This window comes from Vigna angularis, chromosome 6 (genome assembly GCF_016808095.1).
Source record: "Vigna angularis cultivar LongXiaoDou No.4 chromosome 6, ASM1680809v1, whole genome shotgun sequence".
NCBI lineage: Eukaryota > Viridiplantae > Streptophyta > Magnoliopsida > Fabales > Fabaceae > Vigna > Vigna angularis.
In genome coordinates, this window is record NC_068975.1 from 27,933,254 (window position 1) to 27,953,262 (window position 20,009).

Genomic DNA, 20,009 nt, shown 5'->3' on the forward strand with positions numbered 1-20,009 from the left:
TTGCAGTGTAACATTCTTTGTCCTGTAATGTGTTGTTTGTTTCAACTGCAAGGTTGTGCTTGTTAGGAGTGTGAAAAATGAGAATGTGGAAAATGAAGTCTTTTTTTTTTCTTTTCTTACAGTTTTTGGATACGGTATAATTAAGTTTGTGTTGTTATTTTCTATCTAACCGTATTTATGGACAGTGTGGACATAGGTTATTGTCTTTAAAAACATTTAGAATTCTCGATAACTTTTCCCAAAATGTAAATTTTATTAATCAAATAATCGAGTTGAAAATTGTCATGAAATATTTTACATCTGCTAAGTTTCAAATATATCAAAAATTAATTCATTTTTTACTACACCAAATTATAATGTAGTGTTCTGGTTTAAAAATTTTTACATAACTATGTAGTTGTTTTATAGGCACATGAATGAATATACTGATGTTTAACGCTTTGTATGCGTTATAATCATATGCCACGTACATAAACAACTAAATTAGTTAATTTACACAACTTTATTTGGTGATGCATCTAATGCATAGTGTGGTATCAGCTAGTCCTTTTTCATTTTTAACTATATTTCAATTTGAGCAAGGCTTCTAGCTCTCTTTTATGCCGTGCTAATTGCAACCAAAAAAATCCCAGAGGTTGTCAAGGAATTTATGAACGCATCGCTAGAATCAGATTTGCACAATAATTGCTCAAATTAAAGGGATACCTTGAATTAAGAGTATCAACATCGTAATGCAATTGACGTTACCATGACTTGTTTTAGCTTGAAATACAATAATGCTGTTTTTCAAAGTTGTATTTTCCAGCAGCTGTTTGTCAATGTAATAGTTATTTATTTATTTTCACTATATAATATATAGTAGATACGTGTATATTCTAACACCAGCTTCAAAATGATAAAGCTCACCGAGGGTGTTATCATGTGGATGAGCGGATTAATATTATTATTTCTTTGCAAATTTTGTAACCTTTGTGCCTAAAGATATTTTAATGTAAAAAAAGTACTAGTTATGCAAGTTAAAACCCTTTCGCAGTATTATCTAAAATATTTTGACATGCACCAAATTTTCTTTTATGGATTCAAAAGGTTCAAATTTGCTATCCCGGAGTTGCTCGCGATCAATTCTGATCCGTTCCTGATTTAAATGGAAAGAGAAGTATAATTCCAAAGCACATTGATTCTGAAAAGTAAAAACCCCTTTCAATACTTTTATAAAAATCTCAAGTGATTAGTAGCATATGATACAAACAGAGACCAAATATCTGACAAGTACATTGGTTAGAACTTTGTTTTTTTTTTATTATTTTGTTTGGAAGTTGAAATTGCCATAAACATTCACCAGTCAAAGATTAAGACTTGTCAAATTATCTACAGAAAGAAAAAGCATTAAAGAGAATAATATGCAACAACCTAGCTACAGAGGTTGGGTATGCACACTCCACCTTCAGGGTTTTGCTGTTCTTTCCATATCCTTCCTGTTACTCGTAGCTTCAACTCTTTCCTGTCTCCACCTGAGAAGAAAAGCGCCATGTTGCGGTAAATGATGAGACCGTCATGACTGTCTCTCACTTTCTTATGACTATCTCTAATGCTTCTTGGACTCCCCTCAAAAGTTAGTTTTCGTCCATTTCCACCCACCTCCAAACTGTAGCTGTAGTTTCTCGCCTCTCTTTCGTCACCCATGAATCGGAGGAATGCCATGTACACTGGAGCCATGCCAAGCTGGAAGGCCTCAAAATGGAGGCAAAAATATTGCCCAAAACAATGGAAAACCTAACACAAACAAAAATGAGTTAACCAAACAATATGGATAGGATTTCAACAAGTGCAAAATGCAGTTGTGCTTGTGCATGGAATGAAGGAATATCACACCAAGTTCTAAAGAAACACATGCAGAATTTTTTAAAGATACCGTTAGCATCCATGTAGCATTTTCCACTTCCATGGGATTAGACTTTACATAGCGATGGTTGAAAGTGCATCCAGAATGCATATCAACCCTATGGTCATCCCTTAAATGAGCAACAAGGCATGGAATATCCCCAACCACAGAACAGTCAGACCCGGCATAAGGACAGTTATATGGTCTGAAGTTACAAATAGCCTCATGTTTGAGTTTGCTGTAATAAGGAAAAATCTCTGGACACCCAAGAGAGATATATCTACATGGCAGCTCAAGTGATTCTGCTATCTTCTCTAATGCCAAACATCTTATATCTCCGAGCTCCTGCCTGCAAGTTGGGCATCGGTTGTGTACCCTTGTCTTGCAAGTTGAACATAGCGTGTGCCCGTTGTGGCACTGCATAGTAAAATTTGTTTCAAGAATTAATAGCTGTTTTGTTAGCATCATTATTCAACTATATCTAGTTATCTATACAAGGACTTGGACAGAAGGTTTCAATATACTGAAAGAATAATATAAGCAAAATGCACAAGACAATGCTATGTACCATATGCTCATTATATTCCTCACATTATAATGACAGAACTCAAGATAACACCAGATTTTATTGATAACATTCTTTTGTAACTATGCAAGATATCCCACATGACTTGTGATGGATGAAGGGAATTCATTGCTTTAGATACTGAATTTACTAACAGCGGTTCTCTCTACAAAAACAGAAAGTACCACCTGGTCCTTTTATTTTACTATAAATTAATAACTGAATATTTGGATGTGTGCTGTAATATCTCTATCAAACACCTGGCTGACACCTGCGTTTGTGCATAAAAAAAAGATTTGGATGTTACTCACCAAAATCAAGATTGCTCTAATACTATATTAGTGTGTGTGTGTGTGTTTGTGTGTGTGTGTGTGTGTGTGTGTGTAAACAACTTAATTTAAGCATTTATTTAACACCTATCATTAAAGTGGCTATAATAGAACAAAAAACACGGATAAACTATTTTGATACAAGTTATAAGGTAAGAGGTTTTCATATGCTACCCTCGAAAACTTATGACCATATTGTCACAAGATAGGTTCGAATAAGCTCTTCAAAAGCACCTTGAATTTAACTCAACCCAAAAGCTTGTTCAAGGTGAAGGATTGCCCAAGTCTTGCAAGGTGACACTTTAATGAGCAAGGTGGAAGGATTGCCCAAAAGGCATGTTCAAAACTAGACATTTTGGAGCTTTAAGTTTGCAAGATAAGACATTTGTTGAGTTCACTTTCAAGGACTTAACTCACTTTCAAGGGAGGTTTGGTCTAAAATTTTACTATAAACTTACTTTTGGGATAAAAAATTCCCAACCATAAATCATTTCACTTAAAACTCAACCAAATCAACTTTAGAAAATTAAAACAATCCAAAAGTCAAGTTCGTAAACATTCATCTAAGACAATAAACTAGAATGGAATGTTCTCACAGCAATGTAGATGCTTAGCAATTCAAGTGATGGACTTTAATGGCACGCCAAATTGTAAAAGAAAGATTTAATATTTCCCTTCCTTCTTGCAAGATACGTATCTAATTCTCCTTTGGGCTACAACAGTACCACCCCAAAGGAAAAGCTTAAACAAGGAAATTCAATTACTTGTGACAACTTCCGTAATAAAATTATAGAACTTGTCACTTCAACTATATGACTATACATCCTAATTAAAGGTCAGGGTTCCTGGCCTGTTAGCAGCATCCAACAAATTTAATCATGGAGATATCAATCACTCATAACTCAACTCATCACATTAATACTCATTTTAGGATATTGTAGCAAAACCAATTATGAACAATCATGTGATTCATGTCAATATACGAGAAAAGACAGATAACTAAACTCCCAAATTCCAATTATAAATTACAAACAGGAAGAAGACATCAAACTAACAGTACAATAGAATTCTAAGTCAATTACTATGATGAGCAATGCTAACAACAATCCTCTCTTTAACATATTAAAATTAGTTATCTTTAAAATAGGTCACCTCTTAAAGTAAGCAGTGGCTTTCTAAAGAATAGACCAATATCCAATAATAAAAAATGTGTTGGTAGCATATTTTTTACTGCAATGTGCATAGAAGGAATAAACTATGACACATCCCAACAAAAAAGGATTCTCTGGGATAGTGACTTAGAACAGACATAACAAACAAGCCCAGTAAGCCACAAACCCTGTACACCTTGTTTTTCTCTTCAATTCAAGCTTTTCCAACATCCTTATCGGCTCAATTAACTAAGTTCACTGGATTGATCAAGAGACAATGATCAAAGTCCTGCCTACTCAAGAATAAGAAGTTATATAGTCTAATAACTGATGCAGCTAAGTTTCTTCTCTTATTTTTGAATCGCTGATATACGAAGGTACACAAGAGAAAGTTTACACCTGACAATAATGATTATGCCCTTTTATAGCCATATATTTTCACATCACACCTTCTGTAAGTCTAAAAAATTGACCTGAGTAGGCCTAGATGAAAACTAAAAAAGAACATCGGTTCTCAAATTCTGCCATCCCCATCACCAATCCTAATATCACCGTAAGCAAACAAGAAAAAAAAGGTAAAAAGGAACTCAGAACCTCAGAAAAGAAAAACTAGCCAGATAGAATCTTTGATCAAAGTAACCCGTCATAGTAACCAAATCTTCAACCCTTACAAACTGAAATTACAGCAAAATATGAGATCTAAGCATTAAAAGGGGGGAAAAGTTCCCAACAACAATTGCACATGGTCTTGATCGAAAGACTGACAATCCAAACCCTCCATACTGGACATGCCCATTAAAAAAAAAAAAAAAAAACCCTCTTTTATAGAACCAAATGAGAAAAGGAAAGTAAATATGAGCATCAACAAATCGCATAGACAGAACGTATAAGGAAAGAAACAAAGTACCACCAAATCAAGTAATTTTTGGAAGCAAACCCAAAAAGCAAAATGGATCAGATAAAAGACCTGATGGATTGGAGGGTACATGGAGTTGGTGCAGACAGGGCATTCAAGAAGGTCGTGGACACTGGTAGTGGTGGGGCCATTGTTATGCAGCTTCGAGATTGAAGAAAACTGATGAGGATGTTCATCATCCTCCATCATAGTCATCGATGACACAGTGCTGCTCTCAATGCTACTGGATTCCATTCTCTCGCTCATAACACAAACACCAACACGCTTAATTCGTAGCCATCCGAATCATATGTGAGTTGTGACGGTTGAGCTTCAGCAGCTGGGTGGTTGTGTGTGTTTTTTAAGACAAGAAGAAGGGGGAAAAAGAAGCTGTCTGCTTGCAAAAATTGATGCTTTTCTTCGGTTCCTTGGTCTTCTAAGACAACATAGAAGTGTTACAAGATATGGGTGTCCGAATCCTGAGGACCCTTTGATCAAAATCAAACGGTTTTCAGGATTCCCCAAGGAAAACCAGGACGAGAGAAGACAATAAAGAGATCGAGATGGAGAAGGAGAATAACGTAGAGGTTGGAGAATGATGAGAGAGAATAATGTAGATCAAGTGATGTGCTTATTTATTTTACTGATTTATTATTTAAGGCAGGTAAATGAGGAACCCTTTTTAACCACAATCTTTCGCTGTTCCACGCCACAGTCAATGTAAATTCATTTAACAACACACTATTTTTCTGTCTTCTCCTCATGTGACAAAGACTCTGAGACTGCAAGTTATACAAATTTATTTACAGCATTCACTTTTTAAGGTATTTTTCTATACACACCAAATTAAAGATTAAAATAAAATACCATCATCAAAATTAAATTCCAGAAATTTCATTTAAATATTATAAAGCGACATATCTCACTAAATTAGTTGAAGTGATTTCAGATTATAATCTTGAATAATAAAATTCCATCGATATTATATGCATGTTATTTTATAAAAAGAACATAAAACTACTTTTTACATCTAATTATTTTGAGCAGATAATCATAAACCATAAACGAACATCTTTCTATCGGTGATGAAATAAAAACTACCGGTGTTGAATGTTCTGAATTCTTTTAAAATCAAATAATCGTAACACGATATAAATGAATCATTTTTTGAGAAGGAAAACTATAAATTTTCCTAAAATCCAAAAAAAAAAGATTCAGTTAAAATACCTCACAGAAAACACTAATAAATTTGTCAGTTAAGTGAAACTTTATAATGATGAATAATGAATTGTGTTACTGTTATATTAGTTTGTTTTGTTGAGTTATTATGGGATGAAGAAAGAGGTGTCGTAATTTGAAACATGACAGACATAGTTAATACGATGAGGGAGTTAATGGGGTGGTTTAGAAGTGGAGGAAGATGTGGTCTGATCTGATGGTGAGCACCATTGAAGGGAGCGCAAATTGATTTGAATGATTGAGAAAAGGGGGTCTACAGCTTTGTGTAGAATGGATGGATATACCAATGGTCCACTATGCCACCATCAATTATTTTGGCGTGGATGCCACACTTGTCCTCAGACTCTAAAATATTTAGTTTCTTAGTTGCCTCTTCAAACTGTTGCTTCTTTTTTATACTATTGCTTTCTGGACTTAATTGTCTTTAGTCATACCATTGCGTAATTTGAGGATACTCTTGAAACACGTATACCTTGTGGATCTTCTTTCAACAATTTACAACAATATTTTTGGCCACTTGCGGGAAAAATGTTTACTTATTTCTAGGCTTACACAGTTACATTTGTTGATAAGATGATAATTTAATTATTAGTAGCTACTTCTGATCATGACACATTTTTCCCTTTCATTTTCAGTAACCGTCCACATAATTACTTCCCTCTTCTTCTTTTATACTTTCTATCGTGCATATCTTGTCTTCTTTGTAAATCTTTCCATGTTTTCTTTTTCCTTGACTTTTACTGTTAATGAGTGTTTCATATGGCAAGTAGAAACTAAGGAAAAAAGAAATTAAATAACTTGTTTAGAAATAAGTTTAACATTTACAAAGTTATATGAGTAAATTAAAAACCTACAAGTAAATTCTAAACATATCAAGAGTTTTCCAACGCTACTGCTCTCATCCTATCACGCATGTAATTAAAATTAATGAGTAACACTGTACTAGATCTTTTCCTTCAGGGGGGTTATTAGATATTACTATCATGAAGACAACAGAAGAAAGTCATTATATCAATTCGACTTTAGGAAAGTCATGCATAATAATGGGGTTTGTTGGGTTAAATATGATGGTAAGAAGAAAACGCTTTCCAATGAAAGATTAGAGCGAATAATGTCACAGAAAACAATCTGAAGTAACTTTTTTTTTTCCTTTGTTTACTCGTAAACTTCACTGTGCGACAAGGTAGAACAAGAATCATGGTGTGTGAATCAGTGCACTATTATAATATTAGGATTGCATGAAAATACTTAGTTGCTCAAACGTATCGGTAATACTTAGTTGCTCAAACGTATCGGTAGTAGTTCCCTGACTTTTCTGCGCCGATTCCCGTCGTGCGTTCATCATCCCAACCTATGAAGGTTTGCAATAAAATATTAGCATCTGTCCCTCTGCTCAACGCAAATTCACCGTGCCTAAAGATATTATAAAAAGTATTACATTTTTTGTCACATTTTTCCCAAGTGGTTGTGTAGTGTACTGACAAAAGTTTCCCTCGCGAGCCACAAGTGATAACCATACAAAGAACAATTGCCAGCAAAAGTTCAGGTTTGGTGCCAAAAAATGGGGCAAGAGGAATATTCTTTTTCTAGTTCCCAGTGAGGCAGTGACTCTTCTCCACCTTCGTACCCCCTTTATTTTGAAATCATAAAATAAAAAATAAAACCCTCTTACTGATGAAAGCAACACCTGAGGATACGTCTAGGTGTTTGAGTAAGCTGAAAATTTTCCACATCATGCGGGATTGTACTTTTCTCAAAAATATTTTCTCGTCGAGGGAATAAATACTTCGCTTAATAGCCATGAAGGTCCACCACCAGCAGCGACAACTCAGACCACTTATCCGACAGGTCAACTGCTCTTCTTTAATGGCAATGGGAACCATTTATGACACCTTTCTGGTAGCTAAAACATCACACAAGGCATTCCAAGTTTTCTTCCGGGTTCCAACTGGTGTGTTTCAACACCACAATTTAATTTACTCACCGATAGAAATCCACAGTCAATTTGCATCTATGTGATTTTGAAATTTAGTATCAATAATAGTAATATTTAATGGATTGAAGACTTGTTACAAAGCAGTGATGGTGCTAATAAATACAAGTGAATTTTAGTTTGGCGTGATTGTCGAACATGTAACCTCTGGCATCTACCGTTATGACAAACGATTTTACAGAAAATGAGCGAAATAAATTTAAAAATATAAAACACGAGAACTGACCAGCAACTGCTTCAATTTATCCCTTGCAGCCAAGCTGGTCCTTATAATTCTGTCTACAAAGAATAGATGTAGTTTGTTTTGTTTTATTTTACTTACTAACCAGCCCCATGACTAACAGGCATGGCTTTACCCAAAATCTGAAGTATGATTCGGACTTCAGAGTAATCAGACAAGCTTAACAAAGATTCTGCCCAGTTTACCATTGATTTGGGAACGCTTCTCTATATTTGGCATCCTGATTTGACACATGCTGCCTATCTGAAGCAACCCTTGCACGCGAACTTAAAAGCTTCTCGGCTATTCTATCTTTTGATGTTACTTTCTTTCGCAGCATAGAAGCAAGACTTTGTTTCTTGTCTTTGGCAGATAGTTTATCTTCATTAGTTAAGTCCCCATCTCCTCCAAGCGTGGCTGATCGTGAAGTAGAAGCCAAAGCAGCATCCCGTAAAACAGCTACATTGTGTTCCCTAATTTTTGCTAGTTTTGCACGTTTCAGCGACTGTTTATCAATTTCTCTCTTCTTTGCCCCCTCTTGGTCTCTCTCACGAATATTTTTCACCGCTTGTTTGGCTAACTGCTCCACTAGATCAGTCCCTAAATCCATATTCACGTCTTCTAAAGAGCTCTGGCTGAGTGGCGTCCCTTTGTCATCTCGAGGAATGATAGGTCCATGAAATGGACAAAGTTTCATGTCTCTTCTCTGGCACAATCCTCCTTTTTTCAAAGGAGCCAGGCATGGTTGGATTTCAACTTTCTTTTCTTCATAAGGCATTGCGTGAACATTCAGCTCGGCAATTTTATCTGCTGGAATAACTGCATCAGCATCCACCCTACCCCAGTGACTATCAAGCTCCAAACCCCGCTGGTTAGCCATGAAAACCCTGTTTGAACCCCAGTTATCCAAGTAAGAACTCCATTGTACCACGGGAGCTTCGGCTATAAGTTTACTCCTCTCAGGGTCTGACTCAACTTCATGTCCCTGATGACGAAGGCTGTCAGTTTCAGAGCCATTAGACCCGTTACTGTGAAAACCATGATTTCCATTATTCATTTTATGGGCATCAAGATGTTTATTTTTATCATTTGGTATGCTAGATGAGCTTTCCATAGATACAACGTTACCCTCCTCCCAAAAATCTTCCGCATCGTGTTTTGATGAGTTTACGAGCAAACAACCAGCCTCTTCACATTTACTTTTAACTGATTTTAGACGATTTCGGATATCAATGAACTCTTTCAAAATGGAATCTCTGAATCTATTGTCGGCTACTTCGACTCTTACTAAAACAGAAATCCACTCTTGGATAGTAATCAAGTGCTTTGCCACCAGAAGTTTGTATAGCTCCCTCAATGTGTCAAAAACCACTGTGTTATCACTGTTCTCATAAACCTTCTCCCCTTCTTTTAATGCTTCAAGACGAAGCTGCTGCAGCTCCAAAGAATGAAAGTCACCGTGTTCGTCGCTGTCCAATATATCATCTGACACACACTCCTCCTGTTTTGCATGCAAAATGTCCAAACACTCATCAATCTCATCCATCGTAGATAAAATCCCTGCCTTTATTGTAGATGAATTCTCTTTCAAAGATTCATACTTGCTCAGTAAAATCTCCTTTGACCTCCTCTCCCTTTCCATTCTCTCCTGCCGAACCCGCTCCACGTTAGCTTGTATGTTAGGAAATTGGAGCCTGAGTGTATTCTTCAGATAATCATAACCCAATCTGAGCTGTCTGTAATGAACCCCAAACGTCACATTCCACTTCTCCAAGAATTCAATGGCCTTAGAACGTAAAACAGTCGCAACAGCTGGTGGAGCAGGAAGAGGCACGTTTCGCCTGAATCCAACACTCAAACTCAGCAACTGATCCATGTTCTCAACAACAAGGGTCCTAAAAAGCTTTGAACGCATGAAGAGTTCATCAATTATTAGAAGTGCAAGGTACCGGACCTGCAACACATATCTGTCAAAGTCAATCTGAGGAATTTTTGCTGTAGAAGACAGTTGGAATCTGAAATTTAAAATAAGGTTTGAACTAATGAGTGAGGTTTCTCAGCAGAGCAATTAAACGAATGGGATTTCATCGCCTTATCACCTTTAGCATCAAACCTGGCAGGAAGACCATAATAGTCCATTTTCTCTAAGGAATATTGTTGTTTAGCACATGTATGAATTTGTATCAACTTAGCCCCTTTCTTGTTGACGAATTGTATTTTCATTATGCATGATCAATTAACCCTAACTGGAAACCGGGAGAAAGGAAAGCGAAACCCCAATAAATATAGGTCCAAAAAGGAATAGTACCTGAGCGTGGTCGCGCTTCATGAGATCCATGAGGGTTACGGTTGCGACGCGGAGCTCCGAATCGGAATATCGAACCACCGTTTTAATGGCCTCAAGGAGACGGGGATCGACCTCCGGCACGGTAGAGTTGGTGGCCTTCTCAATCAAAGATATCACCTTCGTTCCCTTCCCGTGCCCTCCTTCCTCCGTATCCATGAGTCCCAATCTCAAACTCACGGTTCCGTTCCGTTCCTTCTATATCTGAATTTGAAAAAACCCTAATTTATATATGTCGCTATCTTCCACCTTTTCTGAGATTGGCTTGCGCGCTACGTCGTCGAGGCCTCGAAGGTTCTGTTCGATGAAACGGCTGTCGTTTCAGAAATGTTCACAATATAGGTCGCACCTGCATGTTAACGTGGTCTTAAATTGAATTTAACATGATGCTTAAACAATTAGATCATCACTGAGCAAGTGAAACACGAATTATAGTTTGTTAAATTTGTATTGATTAAATTTTAATTTAGATACAATATACTTCCTCCCGGACCAAAAATTAAGTAACTGCTATGTTCACTAACAAAGTTATGCCATATAATTAACTATTTTAGTGATTTAATTGATTTGTTTAATAAAAATGTATATTGCTTTATTCACTTTAGTTACTATAAATTACAATGGATGTAACAAATTGTTTTCTTTAATTAAAAAACGAAAAAATAAATAAATAGAAAGGAAATGGATAAACGTTATAATGTCACGTTACATTTGTATAGACAGAAAAACTTTTCCTTATTTTTAATTTGGTTTATATGAGTTTCTCCTGCAAATTAATTTATTGCAATTCCAAAAGTATTTTTTTAACATACTATTGTTAAATCCATGTTGTACTGATTTTTATTTCTGTTAGTATTAGTAATTATCTAGGTAGATATGATTTTTCTAATTTTAGCTGATGACACATATTATGTGACATTTTTAAAATTTTTGTGACACTTAATCTAATAAGGTAAGATTTGATTTTGAGGTAGAGATACCACTTCTTTATTTTTTTTATTTAGGCATGTTTAGTTGTAAGGTGATGTTTGAAATTGGTAAAATTATTTTATGACTATTTGTAATTTAATTAAGTATATTACTAAATTGTTTGAAAAATAGGTAACTTTTAGCTTTTATTTCAAAATTTGATTGGAAGGTTATATTTGTTTATAAAAATGAAACAATGTTTTGTTTCTCAATCACATTTTAGTTTTTGTGGATTGTAGTCTGTGTAGTTTGACTTGATATTAATAAGGGAATTTAGTTTAATGTAATCTAAAAATGTATTGTTTATTGAAAGGATATGTTTAGAGGTCATTTATTTGTATAGTAGTGGAAGTGAGTTTTATTTCTCATTAACATTATAATTTTTGTTGATTGTAGGGTTATGTGGTTGGGTTGAATCATATCAATAGTTTATTGGTTAGCAAGAAAATCATATGCAATGATATTTTTTATTATGTTCACTTTATGTTATTTTAATCTACATAACTAATAAAATGTATATATGAATATGATTTATACCTTGTGAACTCATGTGTTTAGTGTTGTAATGTGATTATGTAATGCTACAAGTTGGTGTTCTTCATAAAAGTCAATTTTGGTTTAATGTGGTTGAAGACATAGTTTGTACTAATAAATATTTGTTCAATCTAGTTTATTGTTTTTACTTAGCTTAAAATTAGAGGAATATGCATCACTATGTCCTCCTTCAACTTGTACATTAAATAATTTACTAATTAGAATACTTAAAATATAATCTATGTAACCTTATTTGGATTTTAAATAATTTTTTTCACATAAGTTAAAGAGTCATCATAGATGTAGAAACTAACTAACCCTGAAAGTTGGTGGAATTAACCTTCCAAATGCAACTTGAGAGTTCAATTTTATATGCAAATCATGATATACAAAATTTACTAAGAGTTCAATTTTATCCATAGACCTTTAGATCATTAATTTAAATCATCTAACGTTACTTAACACATTAATTATTTTTTACCAAGATGTTTTGTCATAACAAACTCAATAAAAATTTATTATATTAAAAATTTTATATATATTTAACTGAGTCTTTATTATTTAACTTTTTTGTTAAGGAGCGATGTTGTGCTACTGTTATAAAGTATGTTTTTTTATTTGTTTTTACGTATTAAGAAACATAAACTTTTTACAATATTAAATAATAGTGTAACTAATATAAAATGACAAATAAATTTTATTAATTTAGTTGAGAATGTATTGAATAAAAATAAATGTTATAGTACTTATATTAATGTGGTGACAAACGATAATTTTTTTATTATTATCATGACATGTAATTTATATGAAAAAAATATATATTATCCAACCTGATTTTAATTAAATTAATAAAGATTATTTGTCGTTTTTCTTTAATCTTGGTATCATTTTATATTAACTAGAAAAGTTTATATTTATTAACATATAAAGACATAAACAAGATGATAGAGCACTATAACATTGAGGTCACCAAATTAATGGAAAAATAAATAATAAAAGTTCAAATGATATATATATTAAGTATTAAATAGACAAAATAAAAATAATTTGACTAAAAATACTTAAATTTATGATAAATGTAAAACTTAAATAAGCGTAAAATAAATTATAGCAAAACATTTAATAACGTAGTTGGTTACGATGAAAAATTAAATTAAATTTTACTATTTTCTTAAATGATTAAATGGTAATGTTACTTTATCTATTTTTTTATTAAACTCAAGTTTATCTCCAAAATTTGTGCTAAAGTCTCACATCTATTATATATAAATATATAAAGTCAATTCATATAAATAAATGCAAACTCTATTTTATAAATAAATTTTTTAATATTGAATTAGATTTAAAATTATTTTTTAATATAATATTAAAATCATATATTTGCCTTTTGTTTTAACGAAAATTAATTATTTATTGAATTTATTATTTTGCCTCTTATGAGACAGTTATTATCTAATCTTATACACAGTATATATGTTTCAATACAAGAGATATGTGTTGAAAATTAGAAACAAATCTAATTCATAATATATGAATAGGGTTAAATATGTTTTTAGTCCCTGAACTATTAAGCGATTTTGGTTTTAGTCCCTACTCAGAACTTTGATGGTTTTTAGTCCTTATTATTTTGAAACTCTGAGTAATAGTCCTTAAAATTGGACGGTGTTAAGTTTCAGTGGATGTGGCAAACGGCGTTGCCACGTGATCACTGATCTGCTCTATTCTCTGTCTGCCACGTTGGATGTTTAAGTATTTGAACTGAGATTAAGTGTGATGTTAGGAAATTGAATAGAAATAGGCTGACCCTTTGTGTTGAGAGTGAGGTTTCTTTCACTTGTATCCGTTACATTTGAGGCATCGAAAACCAGAAAACCAACAACAGAAGAGATGAGTGAGTAACCTGGCAAATTGTAGTAGAGGGTTGACCAGTTGCCCAGGTTTTGGTACACAATAGCCAACCTCTTGACATGGGGAATGGACACGGTTCTTGGTGGGATCCGAAAGTAGCTAAAGTTGGCACCTTTGTTCCAGAGCCTTCTGCTTCTAAGACGTACTATTGAAATATCCATACCAGAGCCAACCAAGGGCATTTCTTCCTCCACCCCCAAATTTTAACTTGCAGCTCTATAAATTTCAAATTTACCCTCCTGAAATTAAATTCATTAGGCATTTACATTTGTTGGTGTTGTAGTGTTTGTAAAAGTTGTGGTGTGCTCAGCGGTGGTGCCTGGTGGTAGTTGTTGGTGCATCGGAGTTTTCGGTAAGTCACGACTCCTGGTTTAGAGTTTTCAATTACAGTTTTGAAATATGTAGAAACATTTTTTGGAAGGAAGCTTTTGGAGCTGCAAGGTGGAGAGGCCGGCGTTGGAGACGGGCTTGGCCGGTAGGTGGGGATCGGGGTGGTGAGTGCTGGCGTACCATAGAAGACACATGTAAACGACGAAAATGGCGGTCCAGCATGTCCAGAGGTTTGGCACAATTAAATCCCCCAATTCAAAAATTTAATTTCACAAATTGTGAACCCTAGAACAACTTAATTAATTAACGTAATCTCAGTTCAAATACTTAAACATCCAACGTGGCAGACAGAGAATAGAGCAAATCAGTGATCACGTGGCAACGCCGTTTGCCACATCTACTGAAACTTAACATCGTCCAATTTTAAGGACTATTACTCATAGTTTCAAAACAATAAGGACTAAAAACCATCAAAGTTCTGAGTAGGGACTAAAACCAAAATCGCTTGATAGTTCAAGGACTAAAAATATATTTAACCATGAATATACAAATAGCTTAAAATCTTATCTTCCAATTCACTTTTGTAAATTGAAGTTATTTATTTTTTTAAGAAAATGATATTCTTATGAATATGATAGAAACACCATCCTAGGGGGAAAAAAGAAAGTTTTTACTGAGAAAGTAGATCTAAAGTGGGAGATAGGGTAGTGGAATTTGTGGAGGCAGAGTTAGGTTTGTTGAGCTTTGCACATGCATCATTGTGATTTTCAAAAGCAAAGTGGTGCGTGTTAGTGCCATCTCCACTTTTTAGTCCCTCTTTAACAGCTAGACTCCATCAATCCATGAATTTGGAAAACAAGCAATTACTTGTGTTTCTAAAGTTACAGTACCCACCTCCTAATATTTCACATAATTCTCCAATTTCTCTTTTGTCTCCTACCTCTTAATTTCGAAGCATGAGCTGGTTCATGCTAGCGGTGCATATTGTTGACCTACTCTGTTGTGGCATGTGCAATATGGGCATTTTGGAAGTGTGGCAACAAAGACAACGATTGCAATATCATGTGCTTCTTCAGCCATGAATCAATCATCTCACGGACAATGGGGACTAAAGATCACACCTCTTTACCGCTTTTCATAACACCCTCAACACATTCCACGTGTTAGCCTCTAAAGCAGACTCGCACATAATTAGCTTAGCTGCTACAGCACCTGGAGAAAACATTCCAAACTTACAATATATATACTTTTGAGGAATTCACTTTTCTTTGTTCTAAATTATTATTATAAAACAAATAAATTTATCAAAAATATAATCAAATAATAATGTAAAACTAACATATTATTTATTAAATAACTGGTTTTCTCTTAATAAAATACAAATAATTGATTAATAAATCTTGCTAATAACAAACAAACATGTCACCATAGTACGGAACCTCAAAATAAGAAGATGACAGTCCTTCCGTACGTGTCTGTCTTTCCACGATTTCTTTCTGTAAACATCATTTGATTCATATGGGAGATTCTATGTCGATCAATTTTGTGGATGTAGTTTGGTGTATCAATAATTGAGATGATAATTTTATGAATTTTCAATTCAAGAATAATTGTAAAAGTGTTCAACGAATCGAAGTTAGATCCGCAACAGGCGCTTCATTTATCATGGAAACAGAAATTAATCGCAATGAACGCAGCACAGGTGGAAGTGTTTTCACTACAACAAAAGAGAAGAGTATCACCAATAGGTACTCATCTATCTATTACACCACCACCAGCAATTGAAAGATTAAATTCTGCCAAATTGAAGTACTTGTTGTATTTAATTGAGAAATTAAAAACACAATAAGCGACAACTTAAGGGTAAAAAGAAACCAGAACAGAAACATTCTCATTTTGTTCAGTCTTAGTTCCTCTATCAGATCTAGATTGAGATCTCGCCTTCATTTTCTAATCTAACCTTTTTTTTTAAACTTAAATAAATTATAAAAAGGACGATGCCAGTAATTCATATTAATAATTAGAAAACACCGGGAATTAGTTGTTTCCCGTTCCCACGACTCAAACGCAACCTCTCGGAGCAAACCCGACCCGAGAACTCGCCAGGTCGTATGATACCCGGAATCCTTGTTGCTGTATGTTACCGATTATGGACAAACCGCTCATGGTTCCAGCAAATGCGAAGCAGAAGCTCCCGCTATTATCCACTGGAATCAAGTAATTCGTCGCCGGTAGTGACACGTCGGCACCGCGGAAATGCAGCACCACAGTCGGCACTTTCACTTCTGTGAGCCCAGACAGATCGAAACACGTGTCGAAGAGCGAGAACTCCGGTGCTCGCTTCAGGCGCGAGGCTCCGACGCGGAACGCGTCCCGGAGAGCAATGTAAGCGGGTCGGGTCAAGCGGGTGACGGACGTGCCGGAGTCGATGATGACTCCGCCGTTACCGGCAGAGTCTAGGCGGAATAGCGAGGCGGATAAGCCGCGCACCGGCGCGCCACCAACACTGATCCCGAGGAGCTCCACGTAATAGAAGGTATCGAGCTTGGGGTTCTTGAGGAGAGGAGTGAACCGCGCGGTTCGGGAAACAGCGGAATCTCCGAAGACAACGGAGGATGGTTTGGCCGAGGCTGAACGGTCCACCAGGCAGTAAGAGAACTTCTGGTTGAACCGGCGTCCTGTCTGGACAGGAAAAGATAACCTACCCCGGCCCAGCCCCAATAAACCCGCAGCGCCTATGAAGAGTCCTTCGTTGTCGTGGCCACAGCCGAGCGCGACGCGGGTGACTCTTGTCCTTCGAAACGTCAGTGTCTCGGTGGAAAAATCTCCAAATGTGAAGGAACCGTCGCCGTAGGAAACCTGGTACTGGCAAACCTTGTTCTTGTTACAGCCGGGAGAGTCTAACCTGCGGCAGAGAGGGGCTCCACAGGGGATTCCGGCGTAAGTTCGGGATTTGCTGGGGTCAAAAACAGGGTCGGTTTGGGAATAGCATTTGCGGCAGGGGGCGCATTGGAGCCAAACGACGTCACTTCCGGTGTCCAAGACCATGTAGACGTACCTAGCGGGAGTACCCACGCCTATGCGGGTGAAGTACTCGCCGCTTCCTTGTGCCAGACCGGATATGATGGAGCTGCTGAAACCGGAGCCGGATCTGCGCGCGTGGCTGCTGTTGAGGGCTGCGAGTGTGAGTAGGGATTCGACTCTTTTGGCGTCGCGTTTGAGCCTGAGGTGGAAGAGCTGTTCCGGGGTTTTATCGGAGGAGAGTGCATCTATGTGGTGCAGGTTAAGGGAGAGAGCATCATCCGGGTCGGGTTCTGCAAGGGCTTCGGCTTGGGGCCATGAGAGGGTGGGTGGGTGGGGGAGGGAGTGGAGAGTTAAGGTTTGGGTTTGGAGTTGGAATGGGAGGGTTGCGGCGGCTGAGAGAGAGAGGGCGAGGGCGAGAGACAGGAAGAGAAGGCCATTTGTGGTTTTGTTCTTCCCTTCCATGGTTGCAGTTTGCGAGTGAGAGAGCGCAGAGATCGTGGAAGAGAATAAATAAATAAATAATGAAGAAGCGGTGGCTGCTGTGGTTGTTACTGTTACAAACTGTAAATAGTGACGCAGTTAATTATGAGGATGGTTGGGTTGGGTGGGGTAGGGTAAGGAAACACACCATCTTCATCCTTTCTTTCCAAATCTATCATTATGTTCTGGTGCTACTACACTACACAAATCAGGTTTCTTCATACTCATTTCTCAATGTTACTCTAATAATTTACAGACTTTACTTGCCACTTTCTCCATAATGCAAAAAAAAATGAGTTTATAATATCTACTATTTAATGTCAGTAAAAAAAATTAATGTTAAAATGATCGAGAATTTTTTTAGAAATAAAATGAAGAGTTTAATGTTAGAGTCGACATCATATATTATTAAAGCGTTGAGGTCTAATGGTATTTAAAGTATTAAAAAATTTAATTAGAGAGAATCTCAAGTTATTTTCCTATTTTTATTTTTCTACTTCCACAAAAGAAAAAAAAATCTTTGCAATTTCTTGATAGTCTTACATGCATTTTTTGGGGCTTTAAAAGGGAAAAAAAAGGTAAAGAGGGTAAGGTTGTGATTACAAATTTTATAAAACATATTTGTTCTGCAAATAATAAATTTCTTCCTTTTCACGTGAACAACTTCTTATGGCTTTTATTGATAATTGCTTGCCAAAGAACTTGTTTTGTTAGATCCTCCATTATCGTCCCCAAGTGCTTAAACGGAACTTTCATAGCATTACAATTCAATTTTTCAGAAAACGCATGTGTTGTACTATTGTGTACTTCGAAAACCCCAACCTTGTTTTTGTGGAAGTTAATCCTAAGCTTTTCAACTTATCCATTGTCTTCAGAAACCTAATATCTTCATCATGTAAATAGAGAAATCTCCAACTTATTACAGAATCATATGATTTCTAATAATTTATCTTCATTATTACTCCACCTTTTTATTTATTCATTTGATCTCGGTATGGTATCAAGCAATTCTCTCCCTAATATAAATGCAGATTGAGATTCATCTATTACTTTATATAGAACATTCTTCAATCATTTTTTATATTATCTTGTACGTGCATCCTATTAAAGAGGTCTATAGTCATTTAAGCCAATGGGGTTCTCTACTTTAGGAACTAAGGTGACGAAGAATGCATTGCTTTCCTTTGGTATAAAATACCATTTTTGTAGAAATATTGGACAACCTCTATGATTTGCTTATGTATGACATCCCTATATTTCTTGATAAAGATGAAGTTAAATCCATCTGAACTAGGCTCTTGTTATTACCACATTCCTATAATGCCTCTTTAATTTCATTTTCATCAAACTCATGGATTAACAAATTATTATACTCCTCTCCTCTGTTATTTGTTGGAAGTGAATGTTATCTAACCTAACTCCAATATCTGGTGTTGCCATTAATCTCTTTGTATAGAACTCCCTTACAACTTCCTTTACAATTTCAGGTCCTAACACTTCCAACCCTTTGATACTATTCGTGAGTGATCTCTAGTGTAGTATATAATTGTTCATTCCAACGAGAAGTTAGTAGGATCAAGTTTAGGGGAAAGAGATTAATGGGATTGGACGTTTAAGTGGATAAAGAAAATCTTTGAGTAGGAAAAAAAAAATAAAGCAAGTAAAACCTACCATGGAAAAATAATGAATGTGGAAAGCTGAATAAAATAGAAAGTATTCAATGAAATGGTTATACAAATGATTATAGCACTAATAAACCAAACAAATATTTAGTATATATTAGTTTGGAAAAATAAAGTGTCATTTAAAGTTAAATTTTGTATTTGGAGAATGGTAAGAAATAGATTACTAACAAGAACAAAAACATAATTGAGAAAGAAAAATCTATTATAAATTAAATCCAATTTGAACGGTCGGTTTGTTTGTCAAAATTAGATTCTAATCAACATGTTATATGTTATATATATTTATATGTAGTAAGAGATATTAGGCTTGAATTTTTTTTATGGACATTAGGAAAAGTTTGTATTTTTATGTAGAATAGATCATCTTATATTCATTCAATAATGTTGTCACATTTTTTTGTATTTTCAAAAATATTGTTCTATGACAAACAATAATTGTGAAGGGTGTTAGGGGTTCAGTA

At 35.3% G+C, this 20,009-nt stretch overlaps 3 protein-coding genes across 5 annotated transcripts; all 3 read right to left on the reverse strand.

Annotated features, from left to right (window-relative positions):
* Positions 1-1,274: 1,274 nt before the first annotated feature.
* LOC108343175 (E3 ubiquitin-protein ligase SINAT3) lies at positions 1,275-5,446 on the reverse strand. Its single transcript, XM_017581280.2, has 3 exons — positions 4,895-5,446; positions 1,913-2,299; positions 1,275-1,773 (listed from the first exon to the last, which is right to left on the reverse strand). Exons 1-3 carry the CDS (start codon positions 5,087-5,089, stop codon positions 1,411-1,413), a joined length of 945 nt encoding a protein of 314 aa, XP_017436769.1. The 5' UTR covers positions 5,090-5,446; the 3' UTR covers positions 1,275-1,410.
* Positions 5,447-8,173: 2,727 nt separating this feature from the next.
* On the reverse strand, positions 8,174-10,964 carry LOC108343529 (UV-stimulated scaffold protein A homolog). Of its 3 annotated transcripts, none has more exons than XM_017581871.2 (2): positions 10,583-10,964; positions 8,174-10,228 (listed from the first exon to the last, which is right to left on the reverse strand). In XM_017581871.2, the coding sequence occupies exons 1-2, from the start codon at positions 10,775-10,777 to the stop codon at positions 8,477-8,479; spliced, it is 1,947 nt and encodes a 648-aa protein (XP_017437360.1). In that variant the 5' UTR covers positions 10,778-10,964; the 3' UTR covers positions 8,174-8,476. The 3 variants fall into 3 exon arrangements, with proteins under 3 accessions (XP_017437360.1, XP_017437361.1, XP_052735727.1); XM_017581872.2 differs by having other exon boundaries at positions 8,174-10,289; positions 10,583-10,723; XM_052879767.1 differs by having other exon boundaries at positions 8,174-10,241; positions 10,583-10,721.
* Positions 10,965-16,153: 5,189 nt separating this feature from the next.
* Positions 16,154-17,966, reverse strand: LOC108341565 (aspartyl protease family protein 2). The gene has a single exon (XM_017579234.2). The coding sequence runs from the start codon at positions 17,843-17,845 to the stop codon at positions 16,421-16,423; it is 1,425 nt and encodes a 474-aa protein (XP_017434723.2). The 5' UTR covers positions 17,846-17,966; the 3' UTR covers positions 16,154-16,420.
* Positions 17,967-20,009: the final 2,043 nt, after the last annotated feature.

What these genes read in the sequence shown, in the direction of transcription:
- LOC108341565 (XM_017579234.2), bottom strand. Translation starts at nt 17,845, where the DNA reads ATGGAAGGGAAGAACAAAACCACAAATGGCCTTCTCTTCCTGTCTCTC.
- LOC108343529 (XM_017581871.2), bottom strand. Translation starts at nt 10,777, where the DNA reads ATGGATACGGAGGAAGGAGGGCACGGGAAGGGAACGAAGGTGATATCT. An exon ending in TGAAGCGCGACCACGCTCAG is followed by an intron (nt 10,229 to 10,582) that starts GTACTATTCCTT and finishes TATGTGTTGCAG; the next exon opens with GTCCGGTACCTTGCACTTCT.
- LOC108343175 (XM_017581280.2), bottom strand. Translation starts at nt 5,089, where the DNA reads ATGAGCGAGAGAATGGAATCCAGTAGCATTGAGAGCAGCACTGTGTCA. An exon ending in TGTACCCTCCAATCCATCAG is followed by an intron (nt 2,300 to 4,894) that starts GTCTTTTATCTG and finishes TTTACTATGCAG; the next exon opens with TGCCACAACGGGCACACGCT. An exon ending in ATGCTACATGGATGCTAACG is followed by an intron (nt 1,774 to 1,912) that starts GTATCTTTAAAA and finishes TGTTTGTGTTAG; the next exon opens with GTTTTCCATTGTTTTGGGCA.